This window comes from Carex rostrata, chromosome 12 (genome assembly GCF_964058835.1).
Source record: "Carex rostrata chromosome 12, lpCarRost1.2, whole genome shotgun sequence".
Taxonomy (NCBI): Eukaryota; Viridiplantae; Streptophyta; class Magnoliopsida; order Poales; family Cyperaceae; genus Carex; species Carex rostrata.
The window spans coordinates 9,906,233-9,929,475 of record NC_135929.1 but is presented as its reverse complement, the minus strand read 5'-3'; the positions used below and the strand labels follow the sequence as shown (position 1 = coordinate 9,929,475).

Below are 23,243 nucleotides of genomic sequence, written 5' to 3'. Positions count from 1 at the left end.
AGCCGTTGGCGGATCAGACACCCAACGTGCTTAATAATGAATAGAGATACACTGTACCCTAATTAGAATTATTGTATTTGAAAAACAATAATTACATATATATTAATTGCTGAATCTTGTGTTTGGCTAGTTAATTAATACATGCAATATTGTACCGTTATTCAATTAGTACTGGTCCAAAAGAAAATATGGGTTTAGCTTTGTATATATAAAAGTTAACTCTGTTAGATTAATAATTGTAAATTTTTAATAAATATTGCTTTGTTAGTTTCTTATATATATATGTTGCATGCAGGCGCTATATAAGAACTTGTTTGTTGGTCAGATGCGCTAGCTACAAAGAAATCCAAAATAAAATTGAAAGAAATTACAGTAATACTAACGCTCAACCATTTAAATTAATTTACAGTCATTAAGTTGGCGGTTCATACTATATGTCTCCAGCACAAGTGGTAAAATCTCATATTTCATTGATCAAGGATCCTAGCAAATACAAAATTTACAAGGCAGAGAATAAATTTAGATGAACAAACAAACAATTACTGTACAACCTATTGTCTTAAGTAAATATGAGTGAGGCTATGGTACTATGCATAGCGCATATTGTCTCACACTATGGACTCAAATATTCGATTTGAAAATCCTAACGATCGATCTGAACCATTTAATATGGTTTCTATATGAATATGTACATTTAAACTAAATTTTATATTTTTTCAAATTTATTTACTATTTTTTTAGAAAGGTAGAAAATCACTTGATGAACCTCTACCAGTAAATTCAGAAAACAAACATTTATTCCCTAACCTCTACTACGGTTACTGTAGCAATTGAGGTAAGTCGAGCCGCGGTCATCTCTTCTGGCACAGAAATGTAAGGTCGAAAGTTAGCCCATTTCTACAACTGACGTTGATTGTTACAGTAACCGTGGTTAAGCCTCGGACATATGTTTCGTGCTCGTAAGTTAAAAGTCACATGCTTAGATCGATAATAAATCTGATTAGAAGTTGGCATGCATGCATCTAGTGGCATAGTGCCATGATTTTCTCTGTAGTTTTCTATGGAGGCGGCAATTTTTCTCTAGGAGATAATAGGTTAGATGTTATATATATATATACAGTGGAGAGGAGCAGCAGGTTTTGTTGGAATTTTGTATTGTATAATGAAGTAGGTTATTAGTTCTTACCAGTAATTACTGAGCCTGAGTCTCCTGTTAATGGGCTGCTAGTAGAGTACTTCTTGATATGGCTGAAAGGAGAGGTTTTGGTAATGTTCAAGTCAGATTGGCAAAATAAGGGTGGTAGTTTATGTCTGCTTTCTCCTCTTTCAGTTCATCGTCAAACATTCTATTGTGCAATTTACACAATATTAGGGTCACTGTTTGTTTTATCAAGATTGAAATCAGAGTTGTGGTACAATGGGGGCTTAATTGAGGATTGCCAAGGATCAATTCAGAGCTTACAGAGACACAGTTGACAATTGAAGATTATGAGCCTTGTTGGGTCTAATTTTGTATTTGCCAAAACTGAGAAAATTAAAAGCAGATAGTGTTATATAGGTACTGATTATTTGATCATGCACCCACATCTTTAATAGCACATGTTTAAACATATGCATTTGTAGAATGAAAACTTGTTCAGTCAATACAGCACCTGCTAACAATCAACTTGCTCTTTTCAAATCACAACAGGGCAGGTTTCCCTACTCTATTTTGAAAGTTCACAAAAATATGGAGCTGCTGCCATGGAATTTTTCAAAAAAGATAGTTTAAAAAAAAAAAATTGATACAAAAAGTAACCAACAGAAAGAGAAATACCATCAACTGCTGCATGAGCTGAGATAGTGAGAAAGAAAGCAAGAGCAACACAGGCAACGACCCAAATCGCACAGAAGGTTTTATGGACAGCTGTTGGCTTGATATGAACAATACAAAAGCTTCCATTGATCGACTAAAAACTTAAAACTTTGGTTTGTATTTTTGAAGAGATTTGTACATTGGGTTTCTTAAAAACTTATCCTAAACTGTTCCAATTTGGTTCATTGAAGCATTCTTATGTTATCCTTGTATTAGCGGGAGCCACCATGCACACTTTTCAGTTATCACACACAAAAATAGAATTGTGATTATTTAAATTTAAATACAGAAGACAGATCTGTTGCACAAGTAATTTATATTAAATACATCTTAACCTCAAATTCTACTTCTATTTCCTTTCCTTTGCTCTTGCTTGCACCATATACAAACTTAAAATACAACACAAGCCGCAGGCTCAAGGTAGGTATATATTCTCAAAGAATAAATTGGGAGAAATAAATAAAAGAATAAGCACACACCAAAACAGGGGGAAAAAAACACAAGAAAATTTATGTAACCACACAGTTAAAGGAACCGGTATTGACTCGAACATTGTGTTTCCCACTGAGGTATCTACATAAGAGAGGAGAGGTCTCTTTTTAGCTTGCTTCGCAAGAGAGGATCTCGAGCTCGGCCCACCAAAGAGGAGAAAGTCTCGGTGTAGCTGCTTCAGGCGAGATTTTAAGGGTTTCTTTTAAGGTGCAAGTGATGTCTCGCATTTTCGGTCTCTTTTTCGGGTTTAGATGGATGCATTGTGGGATTATTTCACATATGGCTTGGAGCTCGTTATCTTTGTGAGTCTTAAGCGTGGGGTCAAGTAGCGACCCGATGCTTCGGCCCTCGTTCATGCATTCCAAGGCCTGTAAAAAGTTAGCAATATAACATTTAAGAGAAAAAAAGAAAATCAGAGAGAGACAGTAAAAAAAAAATAAGCTACAAGGGGGTATTTTTGATATTCATCTTTGTTTCATCCCAAAAGCAAAGGAAAACACTATTTTTTTTTGTTTCTTGCAAGCCAATCTTACCAAGTTTTCAAGGGAACCTTCCTCAGGCGAGTACGGGAGCTTTCCAGAAATGATTTCAAGTAGCAGCATTCCAAAACTGTAAACGTTGTCAGCTGGATCGACATCCGATGGCCTCTCCAATAGAGTTTCTCCCTCATCAAAAGAGGCCTTTGGTCTAGATGATGACACCGATTTCCATACACTAACATCCACAATCTGACAATATATGAAAGAAAATTAAAAAAACAGAGATATTTATACACCAGTGACCAGTGTTGTTCAAATTTCAGTTTTTGGTTAATACCTTGGCAGCATAATCTTCCGACAGCATGATGGAAGTGGAGAGCAATTCGGGGTGAGTTATCGGTGGATTAAGATCGTGCATATGTTGCAAACAGTACGCTACTCCCATAACAACCCTCATCCTGACCTTCCAATCTATGTGCTCGAATTCTTCCACTGCAATATTAAAATTAATTTGCACATTATGCTTTGAAAAGACACATCTCTCTCTCGGTGTTTGATCTTATATTAATGATATTTATTACCATGTAGATGCTCGTAAACCGTGCCATTAGGAGCGTATTCCAAAACCATCATTCGCATGAAAGGCTGCTCCTCCTCCAAGTATCCAAGAAGACTGACAAAGTTCTTGTGGTTTATTCGCGAGAGCGAATCTATCTAGAGATTATATGCAAATTGCAGGTGATTTGAGGTTAGTCTAGGTGAAATGAGAAAATATGATGCTTTTTTTAAGGCATAGATGAGACAAAATTAGGTTGAATTGATCCTATTTGGTACAATTCAAGTCACATTTCAGAATGTGAAATACCTTTTTTCTGAATTGGGTTTCAGCAATTTTTGACCAGTCTTTGGAGGATGTAACATTAGTGGAACAAACAGCAATTTCTACACCGTCTGAAAGTGTTCCTTTATACACACTGAAATGTTGGAAAGACGTCACTATATTGCTAAAGTCCTCACAAGCCCCTACCAACTCTGCACGGCATAATTTCGGCACTCCTTGTAATCCAAAATAAGAAATACGGGTTAATTTCATATGAATCAAAATCAACAATGCAAAATGCTCAATAATGTGAATTATTAAAATTGACAGAAGGAAGAAGGAACAAAGAATTAGTGTGTATACCTGTTACAAAAGCCTTCTGAAGCTGGCCACTTATCCCACTCTTCCAAGGTTTAATAGGTGACCCTGTTTTCTTTCGTGTCACCAAAAGCACACATGCCACAACCGTAACAAGAAGAGCCGCCGCAGGAAAAGCAACAACATATATCCATTTGAAAGCCGCCTTCTTTTTAGCAGGTGTAGGATCAATTACATCAGGAGAACTTGGTTTTCTTGTACCAACTTCTGGTGCAGCAACAGTTGTAAGTGGTGCAGGTGCTGGTGCAGGTGTAGGAGACTGCAAATTTCTAGGGATTGTAAAGGCAGCAAAGGTACCAGATCCAGTTAATCGAACTGGAGAGGAACCAGGAGGGTTAGTGGAGCTCGAAGGGAGAGCAGCTAAGTTGTCCAGTAGTCGGCGCCTTGTTGCATGTGCACTGCCTTTGGTAAGTAGATATAACTCCTTAAATCCACCTGTTAATAAATAAAATGTGAAACTTGATGCTAATTTTTGGAGCTAACTGTTTGCTGGTATTTACTGGTCAAGCTAGAAATGGAGTCTATTTAATTATTATTATTTTATTTTTTTTACCTTTTTCTGTCTAATTCTGTACTTATTCTCCTTACATGCTCAATGTATATAATGTTAGTCATCACGAATTAAAATTTCACCTTGTAAATTCTCTCCATGTCGATGATGATCACTATAGGAAACATCTGTTCGTAACCTAAGACCCAATTCAAAACAATGGTACAATTAATAGAGGGACTAATCTGAAGAATAAATTAACACAAAGAAAAATAAATGAAAGCATATTCTCAAAAGTATAAATTATCTTACGTGGGTCGTGTTTCATGATTGAAATTTTCAAATTCAGTATCTGAATTGCACGGATGGTCCAGATCAAATATGAATGCAGCCCTTTGAATCCTAGGTTTATTGCCATGAAATTCATTGTTGCAAAGTAAACTGCAGCATGATATTAAAAAAAAACAAATTAATGCTTTTTGAGGGCAAATAAAGATAAATATAATTATGTGATATTAGTGAAATTTTAACTGACAGAAGCTCAATGGATTGCATATTTCTTATCTCTGCAGGAATTTCACCCGTCAATTTGTTATTTCGCAAATCCAAAACCTCCAACATTGCAAGGCTAGTAATTTTTGTCGGTATACCTCCAGAAAATTTGTTATTACGGAGTACACTGCCATGATAAATATTTACATTAAATTAAATTAGAAATAATGCCAAGATTAGTTGAAAAATACAAATCTGGCTGATGCCGGATTATTATCTTAAAATAGATGAAAAGAAGAGATGCGTACAGTGCTTTCAATTGCTGGAGTTGCACAAGCTCAGAAGCCAAAGTTCCTTCCAGAGAAAGGTTCTCTAAGTTCCTACAAATAAACTTTCAATATCATAAATGCATCATGCATTGCTTCAGACTGAGTCACATGTAATTAGGATCGTTAAATCTTGATCAAATAGTAAATCTTGAATAAACTAATATAAATTATGAAAAAAATAGTTAAATATGACCAAACGTGACAAACCGATCACGTGTGGTCAAAGCGTGACTAACGTAATCACGGCAAATTTGATCATGGCAAAGCATGACACATAAAAATCTGACTTAGTCACGGCACGACATGTGATTCAGGGGTAGACACAAATTTATCCAGAGATAGGCACAAATTTAATTTACCACTGGTCTATCTTCTAATCAAAATGCATTGCTTCATTTACCAATTAAGGAAATCCAAAGAACAAATACAAAAAAGAAGGTTGAATTTGGCAACTTACAACAAAATTACTTGGCCATTATTACACCGAATGCCATTCCAGTTACATGGATTGGCATCTCTTGGATCCCAATTCTCCATTGCTCCATATGGGTCTACCTCCACTCGAGATCGAAATTGCAACAAAGCCAAACCTTTTACAAATACACAAAACACTATAAAGAAAAATTGCAAAAGAAGGAAACTTGATAATAAAAATAAAATAAAAAGAGAGTATAGAATTGGTTGGTACCTTCTGGATTGAGCGAGAAACACCCATTGCTTATAAAATGAAACACAAGAACAAATTGGAATACATTCCATCTAATAAGATACATTTTCATTTCACAACCTGTAGGGTTTAAGTTTAGCACGAATATACATTTCCTTTTCCTGCCTTCTGACAAAACATCAAAATTCTACTGCAAGGAGAAGAGAAAAGCTTCAGATCAAAAACCCATGCATCGTGATCATCATAACCAGAAAAGCCAGGAATGGAGAGGGAAGAGGAGAGAGAGAGAGAGGTATTACCAGAAAAAACAATACAAAAATATACTAAGTGTTAATACTTTAATCTCTTGTTTATTTTTTTTAATCGCATTGCTAACACGTCGATCTCTAAGCCAGCGTAGCACCCGCCGCCGGCTTCCATTGCTCACTATTTTATTCCCATTTTTATATCAATCCCTCTTTATCTGAGCTCTGTTGTTTCTTCTATCATGTGGGGATGCGGGGTTGCTTCAATAGATGTCAGACTAAATTTGGTCCATACCAAGTTTAGACCGTTCGATATGCATTTAGATTCGTACTTATTAACTAAAGAAAGTTGCTAAGTTGTTTACGCGAATATTAATGCTAATTTAACAGTTCATAGAGGGCATTGTACCGAATATTTTCTGATGTCCATTGGACCCTGATATGCTGTGTCGGAACCAGTTGAGAAGTCTCTGGGGCCCGGATTTCTGTGAGAGATAGTTGATTCAGTACGGAATAGAACGAGTGCAGGAGAAGATAATATATGTCTGGGAGGGTCCGTCTCTTTTATCTTTTTGTTTTGTTTCGAGGACCTGACGCGCAATTGACCCAGTCCGTGGGCCCGAGAAACAGAATCCTTCCCTCGGCTACGTGACAACGACGTGCCTCCGCCTAAGTTCTCAACTCCTCCTCCGTCGAGATTCACTGTGACAATACTCTATACAATTCTCTGTATCGCTACTCCATTGGAACGGAACGCTGTCTCAATTAAGGTGGTGCGGGTCCTACTGTCAGTGGATTGCACTCCGAGGGTCTGTGGTATATCTGACACAATGCTCTGCGGTCTGTTATCTAATGTTCACATATATTTGGTTCTATTAAAGGCTGCTTATTATGTTGTTGTTTTGGGGTTGGGATATTCTAGAAACACAGAACATGGAAGCACAAACAGAAGCATTTTGTACATGATGCGGCTATGTTATATTATTTTTATCTCTATCTAAAATATATTACTTAATATGCTTAATTTTTAAATTAATAGATATTTTTAATTTTGGTGATTATGTTCAATCTTTTGAAAATGGGTCCTGTTTTTGGAAAATAACAGAACATAAAAGGAATTACAAATGAGAAACTTTTAGGCAATTGCAAACAAATCAAATTTACATGATTTATTTAGAGTTGAGATGCAAAATTGAGATGTTAAAGTATATTCACAACAGAGACAGATCTTAATTAGTGTATTTCAAAGGGCACTAAGTTACTCTGTAACTTTAAACTAGTATCGTGCATGTGCGCTGTAATTGAGCATATTATAAGAGAACAAAAAACAATCTCATACAAAATAACATATTTTCATAAAAGTTAGATTAATAAAAAGAATAATTATTCAACAATATCCATTGAGTAAAATTAAAACATATTAGTTCTAATTTTAAATTATAAATAAAAATTCAATCAGCATAATAAAATTTAATGAGAAACAAAAAAAAATCAAAACAGTTTAACTTAAATTTATCATAATATTAAGAAAATTGTACAACAAATATTGGACCAATGAAGTACGTCCATGGTTTATATTGAAAAGGCAAGAAATTTTTATGTACAAGGAGATGTAACTTACATAAAATTATTTTTGAAATTAATCTGTATTAACGACAGAATTTCTGATTCATATTTTAATTTTTTTACTAATCATTTTTCATACTATCCTTATTGATGACAGGGTTTCTGAATCATATTTAGCAAAATCTCATATGTGATTGGCGTATCATTTTCTAAATAAATATTTTTAAAATGGATAAAAATCAAGACTAATTATAAAATCGAGTATCTGAAAATCAAATAAGGAGATTTATGAAAGTTTCTTTTTTTTTTTAAATGAGAAATCAAAACATTTACTTGTGACGAGTATGTGTCTAAATAAACTTAGACTTCTATACATAAAAATATATCAAAAGGATGCATAGAAAATGAAAATAGATTATTTGATTGGATGACTGATATTCAATTTGAAATTTCTATATCTTAATAACAACAGTTGATGGATCAAAACATCTACATCCTTAATATAAGAATAGAGATTTTAATAATGTATATTAAATTTTAATTATTTTTTTTCTTAAAGTTTTGTTTGTTAATAGAGGAGGGTTAAAATGCACCCTCTCTTTTGTGCTCCTAATGTGCACTCTCTCCTCATATTTTCATTTTCAAAGTTTAAATAGTCGATTTGAACCTTCCAACATGTTCTTCATATTAAAATGTGTTAGGAGACCAAATTTTACATTTTTTGGAAATTTTTTACTATTTTTTCAGAATTTTTTAAAATCATCACTTTGCTTAATTTTTTATTATTGTTTAGTTTAATCAAAAATTCTGAAAAAATAGTAAAAAATTTCCAAAAAATGTAAAATTTGGTCTCCAAGCACATTTTAATATGAATAACACGTTGGAAGGTTCGAATCAACTATTTGAACTTTGAAAATAAAAATATGAAGAAAGGGTGCACGTTAGAAGCACAAAAAAGAGGGTCCATTTTAACCCTCCTCCTATTATAATCTAATAATTAAAGTTGTTTATTGTAGTTGTGAAAAATTTAAGTTCAAATCTACTCACTACATTATACATTTTTACTTTTTATTTTTTAAGTCACATCAATGTATATTTTTTTTGAAGTATTATAAAGTAGCCCAAAACATTACTCACTGTGGAGGCCTCAAAAGAATGTGATAATTTTGATGCACATTTATTTCCATAGAGGCTCCCATTTTTTTTTGAATTTTGGACCAATAAAATAATTTTCAGCATTGCCACTACAAATCTCCTTCCAATTTTCTCTGTAACCGATCTGAATAATTTTTATATGTTGATTATTATTTTATTGATTTAAAGAAAAGTGGTGTTTGAAAAGATTTTTTTTTCAGCCGTAATTGTTGTAAAATTACTGTGATATGATGTAAGAATAATTAAATATAGGTGTCATAAGTGGATGAATCTAGGTTTTAATTAGAGGTTGCTATAAATTAAAAATTAGCAATTTTTTTTTATATTTGTAGTTTCTATAAATATTTATATCAATTAGTCTTTTTATAAAATAAAATTATATTACAGTAACTTATTTAATCTCTAATCTAAATTTTTTAATTTCGTCCCTAGCCATTATGTAAAAAAAAAAAACCATAATACGGTGTGTGTACTTTTAGCATATGCGTTCCGATGAGTATCGAACTAAAATTAGATTGATGCACAATCAGAACCGTTCAATCTGCATTAAATTTGTCTCGATGATTTATAAATAAGTTATATAAATTTAAATGAAATGTGCGAATCTCGATATAGATTGAATGGTTCCGATTAAATATCAGACTAAATTTTATTTGATGCCCCATTTTCCCTATTCCAGTTCAATATTCGATTCCCTTTACATTTATAACACCTCTCTTTACATTTTTTTTTATTAAATTCAGACCTCTCTTAATTTGTTTTACATTTTCAATGAACTCAGAAACTTGCACCTATCGTTATCAAATTTAGTAATCACAATTAATTTTCTGAGTAGATCAAGATATTGGAAATTACTTCACAATTATGGTTTCTATATATCTTTTTTTCTTTTTAAAAATAAATCACTAATGTATATAATTACTAATTTGGAATGGAATCTTGATATTTCATCTGGTAATTTAGAATATAAGGGGCAGAATAATTATTCTTAATCAAATGTCTGTTATTTAGAATAAATTAATTTAATCATGATGATGATCTCTTGAGATTTATTTCGAAAAAAATAGTATCTATTTCAGAATAAATTAAATTTTACAATGAAACATTTTATATAAAAAAAAGTTACAATCAATAAAATTTTGTACACAAAATCTAAAATATATATAATAAAAATAACATGATTAACCACATAAAAATTTATACATAAATACAAATGTTCATTTCTTTGACTGCTTGACCTTATAGCAAATGAATTTGAAACTTTCAAAATTTTACATGTACATGCATCACTTATGAAGTACATGGATTTTAACGGTTTGGATTTGTCATTTAAAGCCGACCCGATATACTTTTAAAGTTGTGCTCACCAAACTCTCTTGGTGAGCACATCACACCCTAGTTTTGCTCATGATATCTGAATGTATTCGGATCCGTATTTGAAAATTAGATACAGATATTTGATACTCAAATATCTGTACGGATGTAAATGCATATATATTTTTGAATTTTAATTATCCGTATCTAAATAGTAGATATATACTATATAATTTAATATGTATTGCAAAAATATTTATGTATATATCTACGAATATCCAATATCTAATCCGTATCTGTACGTATCCGTCAAATATTCGATATGTATGCGTATCCAAAAAATAAAAGCGGATACGGATCACTATCCAATCCGTATCCGATCCGTTTGCACCCTTCACAAGTTGAGGTTTTATACGGAATTAGAATACTGCCTCGTACTGTCCTCTCATTTCATCTACCGTCATTAATTGATAAGAGAGAGAGGTAAAAAAGCATCATAAATTTACTGCAGTAAATTATACGGTTGGTATGCGCGGTTGGTTGTTAAAGAAACATCTCTTCAACTCTTGGGACCCTAAACTTTTTAAGTTAAAATTTTTGGAATTTGAAGTTTTTGAATTTTTACTAAAATTAATTAACACTACAATTAAAGATGTGGAAAAATATGTAAGATTTGATGTACAATAACATGGATGCCAAATTGCCAAATATTACTTTCATGTAGTTTCTATTATTAATTTAAAACGGGGACTTTAACGGTAAGTCGGTAACATATTTGTAAGAGAAATTGTTATTTAGGGCCTGTTTGGCAGAGTATTGTTCATGTGGGAAAAAAAAAATTCAGTTTGACTGAATTTTTTTTTTCCATGTAAACAGTTAAAAGCAGTTAAAATTTTTTGCCAACCCAATCTCATTTCTATTCCATCAATAATGCCGAACAGGCCCTTAGTGCAACATTGATTCACATCATCAAATATTCAAATTAATTTACATGCTGCTCACAATTTTCAAGCGAGATATCATTCCCTATGTAAATAAATGTTAATGGTGCTCTACTAATTCAATAGGAAAATAAAATATAGGACATTTGAATGCATCACTTTCAATGTTTGCCATATAATAAGAATTAGACCATTTTAATCATGAAAAATCTAGGTATAAAGTGAGCCGTTTGATTTTGATCGGACGGCTTACATAAACAAAAGAACAAACTTTTTTTTAAGGTAGTGATCAAACTGATATAAACGAAAGAGATTTTTCCAAATTTTTTTATTAATAGGAAAATAAAATAAAAAATATCGACAATAAAAAATGATTCTGACGAAATTTGAAAGTTAAGAAAATCGTCATGGTTAATTAATGTAAATTATTGTAAATTATTTTGATGTTATTTTTTTCTTCTGTTACGTTAGTTAGAGCTTAGAGGTTAATTAATGTAAATTATTTTGGTGTTATTTTTTTCTTCAATGGACGTTATAAATCATAACTTTTTTTTTTTAGAATTTCATTAGAATTGTTCCTTATTATCAATTATTTTTTATTAATAAAAAAATCGGGAGATTTTTTGCATACGATGAACTCTCTAATGAGTTCGTATCCTCTGCATTAACTCAAAAAAAAATCTTTTGAGTTAATATATCTGGACCATCCAATAAGCTTTAAAATTCGTGCGAGACTACTTTTACAGTTCCAACATTTTTATTTTTACCCCATTAAAAAATTATTTTAATAATAATAACCAAAGTTTAGCAAAAGTTTTAAAAATACCCCACCCGTGGAAATTTTCCAGGAATTGAAATTCCCTTTTTTTTGTATTGAAATATTAGAAATGTTGGATATATTTCTTTGAAAATAGATGGAATACAATATAATTTGATTTATTAGAAAGACTGTAACAAATAACCCGGATTAATATTTTTCAGGTCGCATTTTTCGCGGCCGTAAGAAAAATTAATATATTTCTGTATGTGTTATTGGAAAAAAAATAAAAATGCTTATATTCTGAGTTATTGATCCCGGTTCAAAAGTCACTTCTATGTAATCTAGAAAATATTGTGATTCTTTTAGGACATTTAATTTATGGAAAGTGATATCTATTTTTGAAAAAAAACAAAAACTTTAAGTTATTTAATAATTATTATTCAAAAAGAATTCTCAAAATAGATACAACTTTTTATAAATTAAATGTCCTAGAAGGATCACAATATTTTCTAGATTACATAGAAGTGACTTTTGAATCGGGATCAATAACTCAGAATCTAAGTATTTTTATTTTTTTCCAATAACACATACAGAAATATATTAATTTTTCTTACAGTCGCGAAAAATCTGACCTGAAAAATATTGATCCGGATTATTTATTACAGTCTTTTTAATAAATCAAATTATATTATATTCCATCTATTTTCAAAGAAATATATCCAACATTTCTAATATTTCAATACAAAAAAAATTCTGTTTTATAAAAAAAAAAAAAAAAAAAAATGGGAATTTCAATTCCAGCCCGTGAAAAATTTCCACGGGTGGGGTATTTTTAAAACTTTTGCTAAACTTTGGTTATTATTATTAAAATAATTTTTTAATGAAATAAAAATAAAAATGTCGGTTTAAAGTTCCCTACACTAATATTCGATGCTTCATGCTTAAGTCAGGGGTTCCTTCTCAAGGAAGGAATAGACTTGCATCACACAAATAAAAAGAAAGAAAGAAGGAATTGACACGCGGAGTGCTCTGCACTCTGCTCAGCTTCGTACCAATTACCATTAGTAGCGCTTGCCTTGCGAGACAAGCGACAACACTACTGAGACTGCAAGTGGTACCCGCCGCCCTGCTATAATTTCCCGCGCTTTCTCTCTCTCTTCCTTTATTAATGTCACCTACTGAAGTCATATCATCTCAGTAGCTCAAATTTTTAGTTTAGATCTGGACCGTCCGATCTCATATTGCACGAATATTAAAGATCCTTGCATTCGACCTCGTTGCTACTTTCCCTTCCTCTTTAACTCGTATACTTTCCCTTCCCCGTAATAATTTCTACCTTTTCAAACCTTAATTTCTCCAGTGTCGCAGGTGAACAGTAAAGAAGCAAGTCAGCAACGGAGGAGATGAGAGGAGTCGAAGGAGAAGACATGTCACCGGACCCTGAGACATACGCTAGAAGGTTTAAATCTATATACTATATATCTCTCTTCTCCATTGATTCATGATTCATCATCTCTGATTCTGAATGGTTACTACGTACGGCAGCTATCAACTGGAGGCACTGGAGAAAGCAAAAAGGGAGAACACGATCGTGTACCTGGAGACGGGGTCGGGGAAGACACTGATAGCAGTGATGCTGCTCAAGTCGTACGCGCACCGCCTTCGCAAACCATCTCCTTTTATCGGTGTATTTCTGGTTCCTACTGTCGTTTTGGTATCTCAGCAAGCCGATGTCGTCGAGATGCACAGTGACTTGAAAGTTGCCAAATTCTGTGGCTATATGGGTGTCGATAACTGGGACGCTGCCACCTGGCAATCCCATGTAGATCAGTCTGAGGTATCTCTCTTTTTAAAAAACTTGGCAGAGGCAGAGCCCTCTCTCACTCTCTCTACCTCTGTATGTAGAGGTGTTCATCGGTTCGGTTCTGAACCGAACTAGGCAAACCAAAGTTATAATTCGGTTTCAAAAATAGAACCGAACTTAACTGAACTGAACCAAAGTTTTATTTCTGTTTGTTTGGTTCATACCGAAATATATTAATTTTTTTATTTAAAGCAATTAATTTATAATAAATCGAAGTATATTAAGAAATAAACCGGGGTATTAAAAAATAAATTGGGATATTAAGAAATAAACAGAAGTATTTAAAGCAATTGATTAACAAATAAACCGGGGGCGGTCCGGACCAAATTCTTAATATATAAAAATTCAGTCACTTCAGTTATTTCGATTTTGAAAATTTCCAAACCGAACTGAAGTTATAATTTGGTTCTAAGCAAATCGAACCGAACTATTAAACCGAATAAACCGAACCGTTTAGTCCAAACTAATTCGGTTCGGTTCAAAACCGACTAAACCGGGCCCAATGAACACCCCTATCTGTGTGTATGTTTGTCTGTGTGCTTGTGCGTTGTGTGTGTGTGTGTGAACAAGATTTGGCTTGTTGTATGTAATTGAATTTGTCTGACAATATTCACCAAACAAATTGTAATCAATCAAGGTCATGGATGTTGTTTATACAGATGCTGTACGTGGAGAGCTTGAGAGAATGATAATATTCCAATTTGATTGACAATCATTGTTTTATTTATTTTTGTAAACAGGTGTTTGTAATGACTCCTCAGATCTTGCTGAACTGTCTAAGAAAAACCTTTCTCAAGCTAGATTTCATTAAGTTGCTAATTCTTGATGAATGCCATCATGCAAAAGGAAGAAGCCCTTATGCGTGTATAATGACGGTAAGTTGATGTCTTCTCTCTTTTTAATTTTATTCTAATATATCTATTGTTATATTGAACCATTCCAACTTGATCAAATTTTATAGTTTGTTTTGGAATGGCTAAATGTTAGTGTCAGTGTGCCCTTTGTCCATCAAATTGAAGTTTATTATCGAATTATCATTATATATAGCAATAAATTGCGAAATGAAGATTTTTTTTTTTTTTTTTTGTATCAGGAGTTCTACCACCGTGAGATGATGTCCAACCCATCAACAAGCCTCCCAAGAATTTTTGGAATGACAGCCTCTCCCATTAATTCCAAAGGTGAAAATTTTACATGGTTTACTTTATTGAAATTGTAATTTGTACTGACTATTATGAAAAAATTGTCTATCTTTTTTTTTCATTTTCTTAATAGGATCTAATTACAATAAGGAAATTGTGAGACTCGAGACTATTTTGAATTCAAAGGTAGTACAATATTCTCTCTCTCACACAGTTTTGTGTATCTTTTATTTACCCCGAAATGCAATTCTTAATATTCCACACAAAAAACATTACTCTTTTGCTAATTTGAAGGTGTACACTGTGGATAGCAAATTGGTCCTTTCCCAGTATATCCCCTTTTCGGATACCAGAATAGTATTATATGAAGATGCCGTGAATCCATCTCAAATGTATCATGAAAAATTGAGGAAACTTAAAGTTGAGGTGCCTGTTCTGTGTACATTCTTTTACTTATCCTATTTGTTTGTGTGTGTGTGTGTTTGTGTGCATGTGTAAATGAGTTATCTTATTTTGTAGTACTTGTCCAATTTGGAGAAAGAAATGGCAGATTCATCTTCTCTAGAAAGTGTTAGGAGAAAAATATCATGGTTGCATAATACATTTGTGTATTGCCTCACTGATCTTGGAGCTTGGCTAGCAGCTAAGGTAACAGCTACATACTTTTCACAGTTTGTTTATATATGATGTATGACACTTTACATTAAACAGGCAGCAGAGTTATTGTCAACTTCAAGTATCAAAACATGCTCATTCTTTTGGGGTGAAATGAAAGAGTCTAGTGAGAATGCCATGAGAAAGTTTAGTCAATTGGTATGGGAAGCCTTCTCACAGTGCATTAGAAAAGGTACACATGAAAATTGCATATTTTTTTTTTTAATTTGATAGTTAATTTCACTTGGCATCGCATCTCACTCTGTTGCTTGCTTTATTTGTTTTAATTATTTGCTCAGATGTGCGCTTAAGTGCTGATTTGAAAACAGACGTACAATCAGGGTTAATAGCTCCCAAGTTGCAATGCCTTGTCCAATGCCTTGCAGAATACAGGTTTGTGGAAACTTGATTTTGATATTAGATGTGTGAATTATTATTGGATTTTCCAATTAATTAAATATTTGTTTTTCTTTTCAGAGGGGTCAAGGACATGAGATGTATTGTTTTTGTAGAAAGAATTATTGCATCTTTTGTGTTGCGATCTCTTCTGAGTAGCCTCCAGCAAATGTCGGGATGGGGAATTGAGTCCTTGGCCGGAAGCAATTTCAGTAATCTGCTAAGCCAGAGTATCAATGAAAAGGACAAAATTGTGAATTCCTTTAGAAAAGGAGAGGTTGCTACCCACTTTTTTTGTTTAAATTTCTATATTTCCTTGGTTGTCTATTTCACAGATGTACCTATTATATTTAGTTCAACTGTGAACATCCTATCTTACCTTTTTCCTGCTGAGCTCTAATTTTCCACTAATGCAAGTTATATGCAAGGTAATGATGGTATTCAGCATGAGTTGCAGCTTTGACAGTCATAGTATTGTTTAATTTTGCCTTCTCTCTGTTTTTTTTTTGGGGTGTGTAATTTGGTTCTTTTTTGTTTCCCTATATTTTGTGTTGAACATCATGTGATACTTGCATAATAACTCCAACACAGAGTAAAATATTGTATTGATTTGTAGAAGAGACAAAAAGTAAATTCTGATTGACTCGATTATCTTATTTGCATGTAGGTTAATATTATTGTTGCTACGCAAGTTTTAGAGGAAGGGTTGGATGTGCCAAGTTGTAACTTGGTTGTGCGGTTTGACCCTGCGGAAAATGTTCGCAGTTTCATTCAATCAAGGGGTCGTGCCCGATCTCCTGGCTCTGAATATATATTGCTTGTCAGAAAGTATTTTTTTTTCATAATTATCATTTCATTTTCTATCATGTTAGATATAATGCCTAATGAAATCTCACATATTATAACCATAGTGGCATGTCCATATAGGGGTGGATATCTTTGGTGGTTGTCTGATACAGAAAAGCATCTTAACAATATAAGGATAGATTGTAGCATATTGAATCACAAAACATAAAGTAAAAAAATAGTATACCAATGTAGATAGCAAACATCTGATTAACTTAATTTTTCATCACCAAATTCTTTTGCCCATTGGCTTTTAAATTGGAGCTATTGCAAGCCTCACTATTTCATCTTGTTCTATTTTGATCCAATGCAATTTTATTTACAAAACTTTCCAGGGACGATAATTTGATGCAAAACAAGGTTCAAGAATTTCTGGAAAGCGGAGAGAAGATGAGGGAGGAATCTCTCAAATTGGCATCCAAGCCTTGTGGGTCCCTGGACAGCATACTCTCGAAGGAAGATTTCTACCGTGTGGAGAAAACAGGGGCAATTGTTACCTCTAATTCTTGCATCTCTCTAATCTATAACTACTGTTCTAAGCTTCCTTCTGATCGGTAAGTCATACCCAGCATTCTTCCATGCTCAAGTACTACAATAGAAATTGACTGAATATTTGACCAAAATAAAGTAATAAGTTACCAGTTCCTCCAAAATGAACTTGAACTCAATGCCAAGAATCAATTTGGTTTAGTTGCTGCCTAGGTTGGGCTTAAAAGAATTAACAAATTCAGATATTTAGTTACAGGATCCAGTTCTATGTATTTAAGAGGTTAGTACTTTTCACTTGACAGCAAAGGAGCAGTCTTTTACTATTTGATTGAGACTGTTTATGTAGAATTAAATATGATTTTTTGTTTGTTTTATGGCATAGGTACTACAAATCTAGCCCAAGATTTGTGTTAGACAAGGAATCCAATGTTGCCACGCTGCATCTTCCAAAAAATAGTGCTGTACAAGTGGTTAGCGTGAGGGGGGAAGACAACTCGTCCCTTAAGAGAATTGTTTGTCTAGAGGCGTGCAGAATGTTGCATCAAGTTGGTGCATTGAATGACTATCTGTTGCCTCATTCCGATTCTTCAATTGATAGTGATGATGACCTTGGCCAATATGATGGTATGTTTCTAGAGTTTTCTACCAACTATTTTGGATAGGGTCTTTTCGAAACGAGCCAACTTTAAGGTCGTTTGAAAAAAGAAAAAACCTAACCTTGCATTGAAAGTTCCCATTCCTTAAATATTGACGATCTTCTGTTAACTCAAAGACCAACTTTTGGAGCTAAACAGAATTAGGTCTTGGATTCCTAGTTTATATGTACTAAGTTTTAAAGAGAAATGGTTGTATTACACGAAAAATATCTGGGGCCATTGAGTCATTTGTTTCTAAACAAAATATTTTTCCCTGGAAAACAGGGCTAATGTATGGAATTATGACTTGTGAGGTTGACCAGTTGCAAATGCTATAGTGTTTTAAATATATTATGCTGAACAAAAGCAGTTAAATTTATTCGAGCATATTAACTTATTTCCTAGTTCATGATTTGCTATCTTGGTAGCCACAAAACTATGTGAAGGGGAGCAGCCCGACTATTTCCCAGGAGTACTGTTAGATTCGTGGAGTTCCTTCACATTTAGGGGAAATTACTGTTGCTACATGGTATCCTTCGATCAACATGGTATTGGCAAATACGGTCCCATTGAAAGCATCATACTGGCTTTGAGGTCAGATTTAGGTTCCGACTTTTATCCCTGTTCATTCAATTTGAAGGTTGAGTGGGGGTCTTTGACAGTTAATCTGCAGCGTATAGACAACATCACTCTGAGTGCAGACCAAGTAATTTTTCTTTTCTTCTCTTTGCAATTTTTCATTCTTTCGTTGATGGATCATGTAACCATGCCCTTACCTAGAGATAATTTTACGTTAAGAGGTAACTCCAAGCCGCCCCTCACTTTTAATTGTTCTTGAAAGATAAAAATTTGGAGAGGGTTATGTATGACTTGTACTGTAGTTTGATGGGGATGTGAGACAATAGCTATCATGTAGAGATCAATACTCTATATTGGAACTTCCCTTTTTTCTAAAGAGTTGTCACAACTAATATATGCACATTTATTAAAAAAAAACTACGAATGCATAGATTGTATTAGTTCGTGTGTTCAATTTAGAGATAATTTGAATTTGGTGTATTTGACATTGCAGGTTATAGGGACAAGACGATTCCAAAGTAGTGTTCTTAGCCTGCTCATGGATCAAGATATTGCTAAGTTTGAGGAAGCAGTGGACCGACTAATTTCCTTTGAAAAGCAACTCTCTTCTTCTTCTTGTCCTTCAAAGGAAGTTTGTTATTTGCTCCTACCATGCAAAGACGGCAGCATCGACTGGTTGGCGATCAGTTCTCCAACCATCTCTTTCGATGAAATCTCAAATAAATCCAAAGAGATGCATCACGTGAGTTCATGCAACGTAAGGTGTGGCTTGGTGCATACAAAAGACAGTTCCATCTTTACATGCATGCTACAAAATTCAATAGTGTATACAGCCCACACCGGTCTTTTCTACTCTGTTGATGGAGTTCTCGAATCAGTAAATGCTAATTCCTCCTTTGAATTGAGAGAAGGCCAGAGTGTAACCTACAAGAGTTACTACAAGTCCAAGTAATTCTTGAAATTATAATTTTTTTATAAAATGTCTATTTATCAATTTTTGAATTACCATAAAAATTCTTCATTGTTCTCATTGTTAATCTAGGCATGGCATTCATTTGACTTGTGAGGAAACACCCTTTCTAGCTGGCCGACATATTGCAAAGCCTCGTAATTACCTGCTGCAGCGTACTATTAGAAAGGAGAAGGGTAATCCTTTTCTGCATCTAACTTCCATTTTGTCACATTTTAGTTGTTAAATATTCATCTCTATTTTTTTTTTTGTTCTGCTAGGAGAAAGAAATGGATCTGTTGAGTTACCACCAGAACTGTGCAGAGTCATAATGTGCCCACTGTCGATTGGTACATTAAATTCTTTTATGTTTATTCCGACCATAATGCACCGAGTCCAGTGCATGGCTCTGGCTTCTGCATTGAAGGATATGCAGTTTGCTCACTGCATGCAAAATGAGAATATTCTGTTAACTAAGGTACTTTACGATTGATTCCCTCTTTCTTTCTTTGTTTAAAAAAAAAAACATGAAGAAGACATAATGTGCTCAAGCGCTGTTAAAACAGATATTAGAGGCAATCACTGCTAAGAAATGTCACGAGGAGCACTCTTACGAATCTCTAGAAACACTTGGAGATTCTTTTCTGAAATATGCAGCTAGCCAACATGTTTTTGCGAAATATGAGCGTCATCATGAAGGTATTCTTTGTAAAAAGAAGGAAAGGTTGGTTTCTAATACTTCACTTTGCTGCATCGGCTGCCTCCACAACCTAGCGGTACTTTCTCACTCCATCCTTCCTCTCCCCCAACACAAGTTTATCTAATCTTAAGAATTTATGATGGACACTTGTTATTCTCCCTATAAAAATGTGCAAACACGGTCTTATGGTCTCATAAGAAAAATGTGGCATCAGTCACATAAAACCCTCTTCTAAAAAGGTCGCCCAATTTGATAGTGGACGAGTGAGAGAGAACTTGCATGGAAGCCTTACTGATTTGTTTGCCTGGTAAAAGACACAATGTTTGTTCTAAATTATTACATACCAAACACTTATTACAATAAAATTGCTACAAGTGGTGTGTATAGGTAAGTAACAGTTGAATTCCCATCAAAGTTCCAAGTAGATCAGGTCTCCAAACCAAGATAGTAGGGAATCAAATTTTATAATTGTAATCGCAACCCTTTTATGTTTTAAAGGGATTTGTTCGTATGGAGGAGTTCAATCCCAAGCTGTGGATGATCCCTGGTTTGAACTCTCACCCATGTGACCCCACCTCAATAAGTCAGGTGTATACAAGGGGAACCAGGTCGATAAAAGGCAAGGTGGTAGCTGATCTGATGGAGGCTTTGATTGGAGCATCTCTCAGCACAGTCGGTGAAGCCACCACCTTCCTATTTCTGGAAAGTTTGGGAACCGGCATCAGATTTCATGAAAGAATAGCAGCTGAGAGGCCGATTCTGAGTAGGCCTGAGATGTTTGTAAACATCAAAGAACTGGAGAATCTTCTCAGCTACAAATTCGAGGACCCAGCACTGGTGGTCGAAGCGCTGACACATGGATCCTACCAGATCCCTGACGTGCCAAGATCCTATCAGGTGTTCTGTTTTTACTTGCTTCTTTTATATTTTTTGCAGCATTAACAATACTGGTACCAAGTTAAAACGGTGTACTGAACTGGAAAAATGTTTAGTTTGTTTGATAATTAATGAGGTATTTGAATTAAAAGGGTACAATATATTAACTAAAATAGCATGGATTTTGATTAAAGAACTTTACACATGAAAAAATTTCTTTCCCATTCCTAGATGGACTTTAGTTCAAATTTTGATTAAAAACTTCGATTTTCACAGAGGTTGGAATTTCTGGGGGATGCTGTGCTGGATTACTGCATGACTATATACCTTTATGACAAGTACTACCCGGCAGTGACACCTGGATTACTGACGGATCTGAGATCAGCATCCACCAACAATGACTGCTATGCACATTCAGCCGCTAAAGCAGGGTTGAACAGGCACATTCTTCATGCCTCATCTGAGCTGTATCGTCAAATGTCCGCCTACCTCCAAACATTTGGCAATTCTTTCTCGGGTTCTTCCCATGGCTGGGATGCCGGTATCGCTCTCCCAAAGGTAACCACAATTTATTTTATATCTTTTTATGTATTTATTAATTTTTTATTTTTTTTTACTTGATGAAGTTGATTTAATTTGGGAAAGCTGATGTGACAAACAGGTGTTAGGGGATGTGATCGAGTCATTAGCAGGGGCAATCTACCTGGATAGCCGATGCAACAAGAATGTTGTTTGGGAATGCATCCGACCTCTGTTGGAGCCAATCGTCAGTCCCGAAACAATGGAATACCAACCAATCAGAGAACTAAGGGAATTGTGCGACCACAAAGGCTACACCACCTCTTACAATAGAGCTATGCTGCATGACAATTCTTATGTCATAGCAGAGGTTCAAGTTGGCGAGACTTTATACTCCGCAATGGAGACAGGCCCGAACTATAAAACTGCTAAAAAGCTTGCGGCTAAAGCCTTGCTTAAGCGCCTCAAGGAAACTCATGTGGATTAGCCCCAAAATTTTCATGTTTAATTTACTGCTTCGACGTAAAAACCATTCTTGGACTTGGTGTAAAATTGGTCAGATGGTTATAATTTACTATCGAGGCAGGGGCAGACCTTAGTATTGATTAAAGTTCAAATAGTCAATCCAAACCGTTTAATATCATCTTTGAAATGTCCTTTGAAATTAAATTTTATATTTTTTGGAATTTTTTAAATTATTTATTAAGTATTTTATAAAATTGTTGTTTTTAGACAATTTTGGACCACTTACCTTAGTAATGACCTTAGTATTGATTAAAGTCCAGTCGATCTAAATTGTTTAATATTATCTTTGTATTAAAATGTGCTTTGAAATCAAATTTTACATTTTTTGGATTTTTTATTATTTATTAAGTATTTTATAAAATTGTTGTTTTTACACAATTTTGAACCACTGAGTTTTGTAAAATACTTAATAAAAAATTCAAAAAAAATAAATTTGATCTCAAAACACATTTTAATATAGAGATTATGTTGAACGGTTTAGATTTATTGTTTGAATTTTAAAAATTAAAAAATCAAATTATTATAAAATATTATAACTTATAAATATTGTAAGTGAATCCCTCCTTATTATATAATAAGAAAAAAGTACTTAATGGCTTTTCTGAAATGAGGTTTCATTTTATATAAGAAAAGGAAACTTGTAATAAATACTTGTGCCAATGAAATCGGGCCCTTGACTAGAATTAATTAATGAAGAAAATATTTTTTTGGGTTTACCTGTGGAAGACCCATTCGTCTTTTAAAAATTCAATTATTCTATAAAACATCCAAATAGCTTAATTTTCCGTTAAATTGAATAACCTTTTATCTCAATCAAATTGACCAAATTATCCTTATTCTAATAATTGGGGATAATTATCTAATTAAGAAGTATACAATTGATTTATATAAAATCAAAATTAAAAAGTAATGATTTTTTAAATATAAATGTAAAAAAAATAATATAGATCGCATCTAATAATTTTATTTTAACATATAAATTTTAGAAGTTTAGATATTTTATACTGATAAAATTAGAAAATAGAGATATGAGTTTTGAGTTTTGATGTATAAATTTTAGAATTTTTATTATTATAAAATAAAAAA

General features: G+C 33.5%; 2 protein-coding genes across 3 annotated transcripts; one reads left to right on the top strand and one right to left on the bottom strand.

The window, feature by feature from the left end:
- Window positions 1–2,168: 2,168 nt before the first annotated feature.
- On the bottom strand, window positions 2,169–6,249 carry LOC144562755 (inactive receptor-like serine/threonine-protein kinase At2g40270). Its single transcript, XM_078312009.1, has 12 exons — window positions 6,024–6,249; window positions 5,793–5,925; window positions 5,315–5,386; window positions 5,050–5,193; window positions 4,827–4,955; window positions 4,658–4,713; window positions 4,010–4,459; window positions 3,692–3,882; window positions 3,408–3,540; window positions 3,164–3,318; window positions 2,881–3,075; window positions 2,169–2,715 (listed from the first exon to the last, which is right to left on the bottom strand). Exons 1-12 carry the CDS (start codon window positions 6,112–6,114, stop codon window positions 2,455–2,457), a joined length of 2,010 nt encoding a protein of 669 aa, XP_078168135.1. The 5' UTR covers window positions 6,115–6,249; the 3' UTR covers window positions 2,169–2,454.
- A 6,943-nt stretch (window positions 6,250–13,192) lies between these two features.
- LOC144563701 (endoribonuclease Dicer homolog 2a-like) lies at window positions 13,193–22,411 on the top strand. 2 transcript variants are annotated; one of them, XM_078313196.1, is made up of 21 exons: window positions 13,193–13,442; window positions 13,529–13,820; window positions 14,588–14,722; window positions 14,941–15,028; window positions 15,123–15,175; window positions 15,284–15,415; window positions 15,509–15,637; window positions 15,701–15,836; window positions 15,943–16,036; window positions 16,121–16,316; window positions 16,707–16,867; window positions 17,221–17,439; window positions 17,757–17,998; window positions 18,438–18,715; window positions 19,082–19,536; window positions 19,631–19,734; window positions 19,819–20,015; window positions 20,104–20,313; window positions 20,826–21,134; window positions 21,390–21,671; window positions 21,775–22,411. In XM_078313196.1, the coding sequence occupies exons 1-21, from the start codon at window positions 13,387–13,389 to the stop codon at window positions 22,117–22,119; spliced, it is 4,113 nt and encodes a 1,370-aa protein (XP_078169322.1). In that variant the 5' UTR covers window positions 13,193–13,386; the 3' UTR covers window positions 22,120–22,411. The 2 variants fall into 2 exon arrangements, with proteins under 2 accessions (XP_078169322.1, XP_078169321.1); XM_078313195.1 differs by having other exon boundaries at window positions 20,736–21,134.
- Window positions 22,412–23,243: the final 832 nt, after the last annotated feature.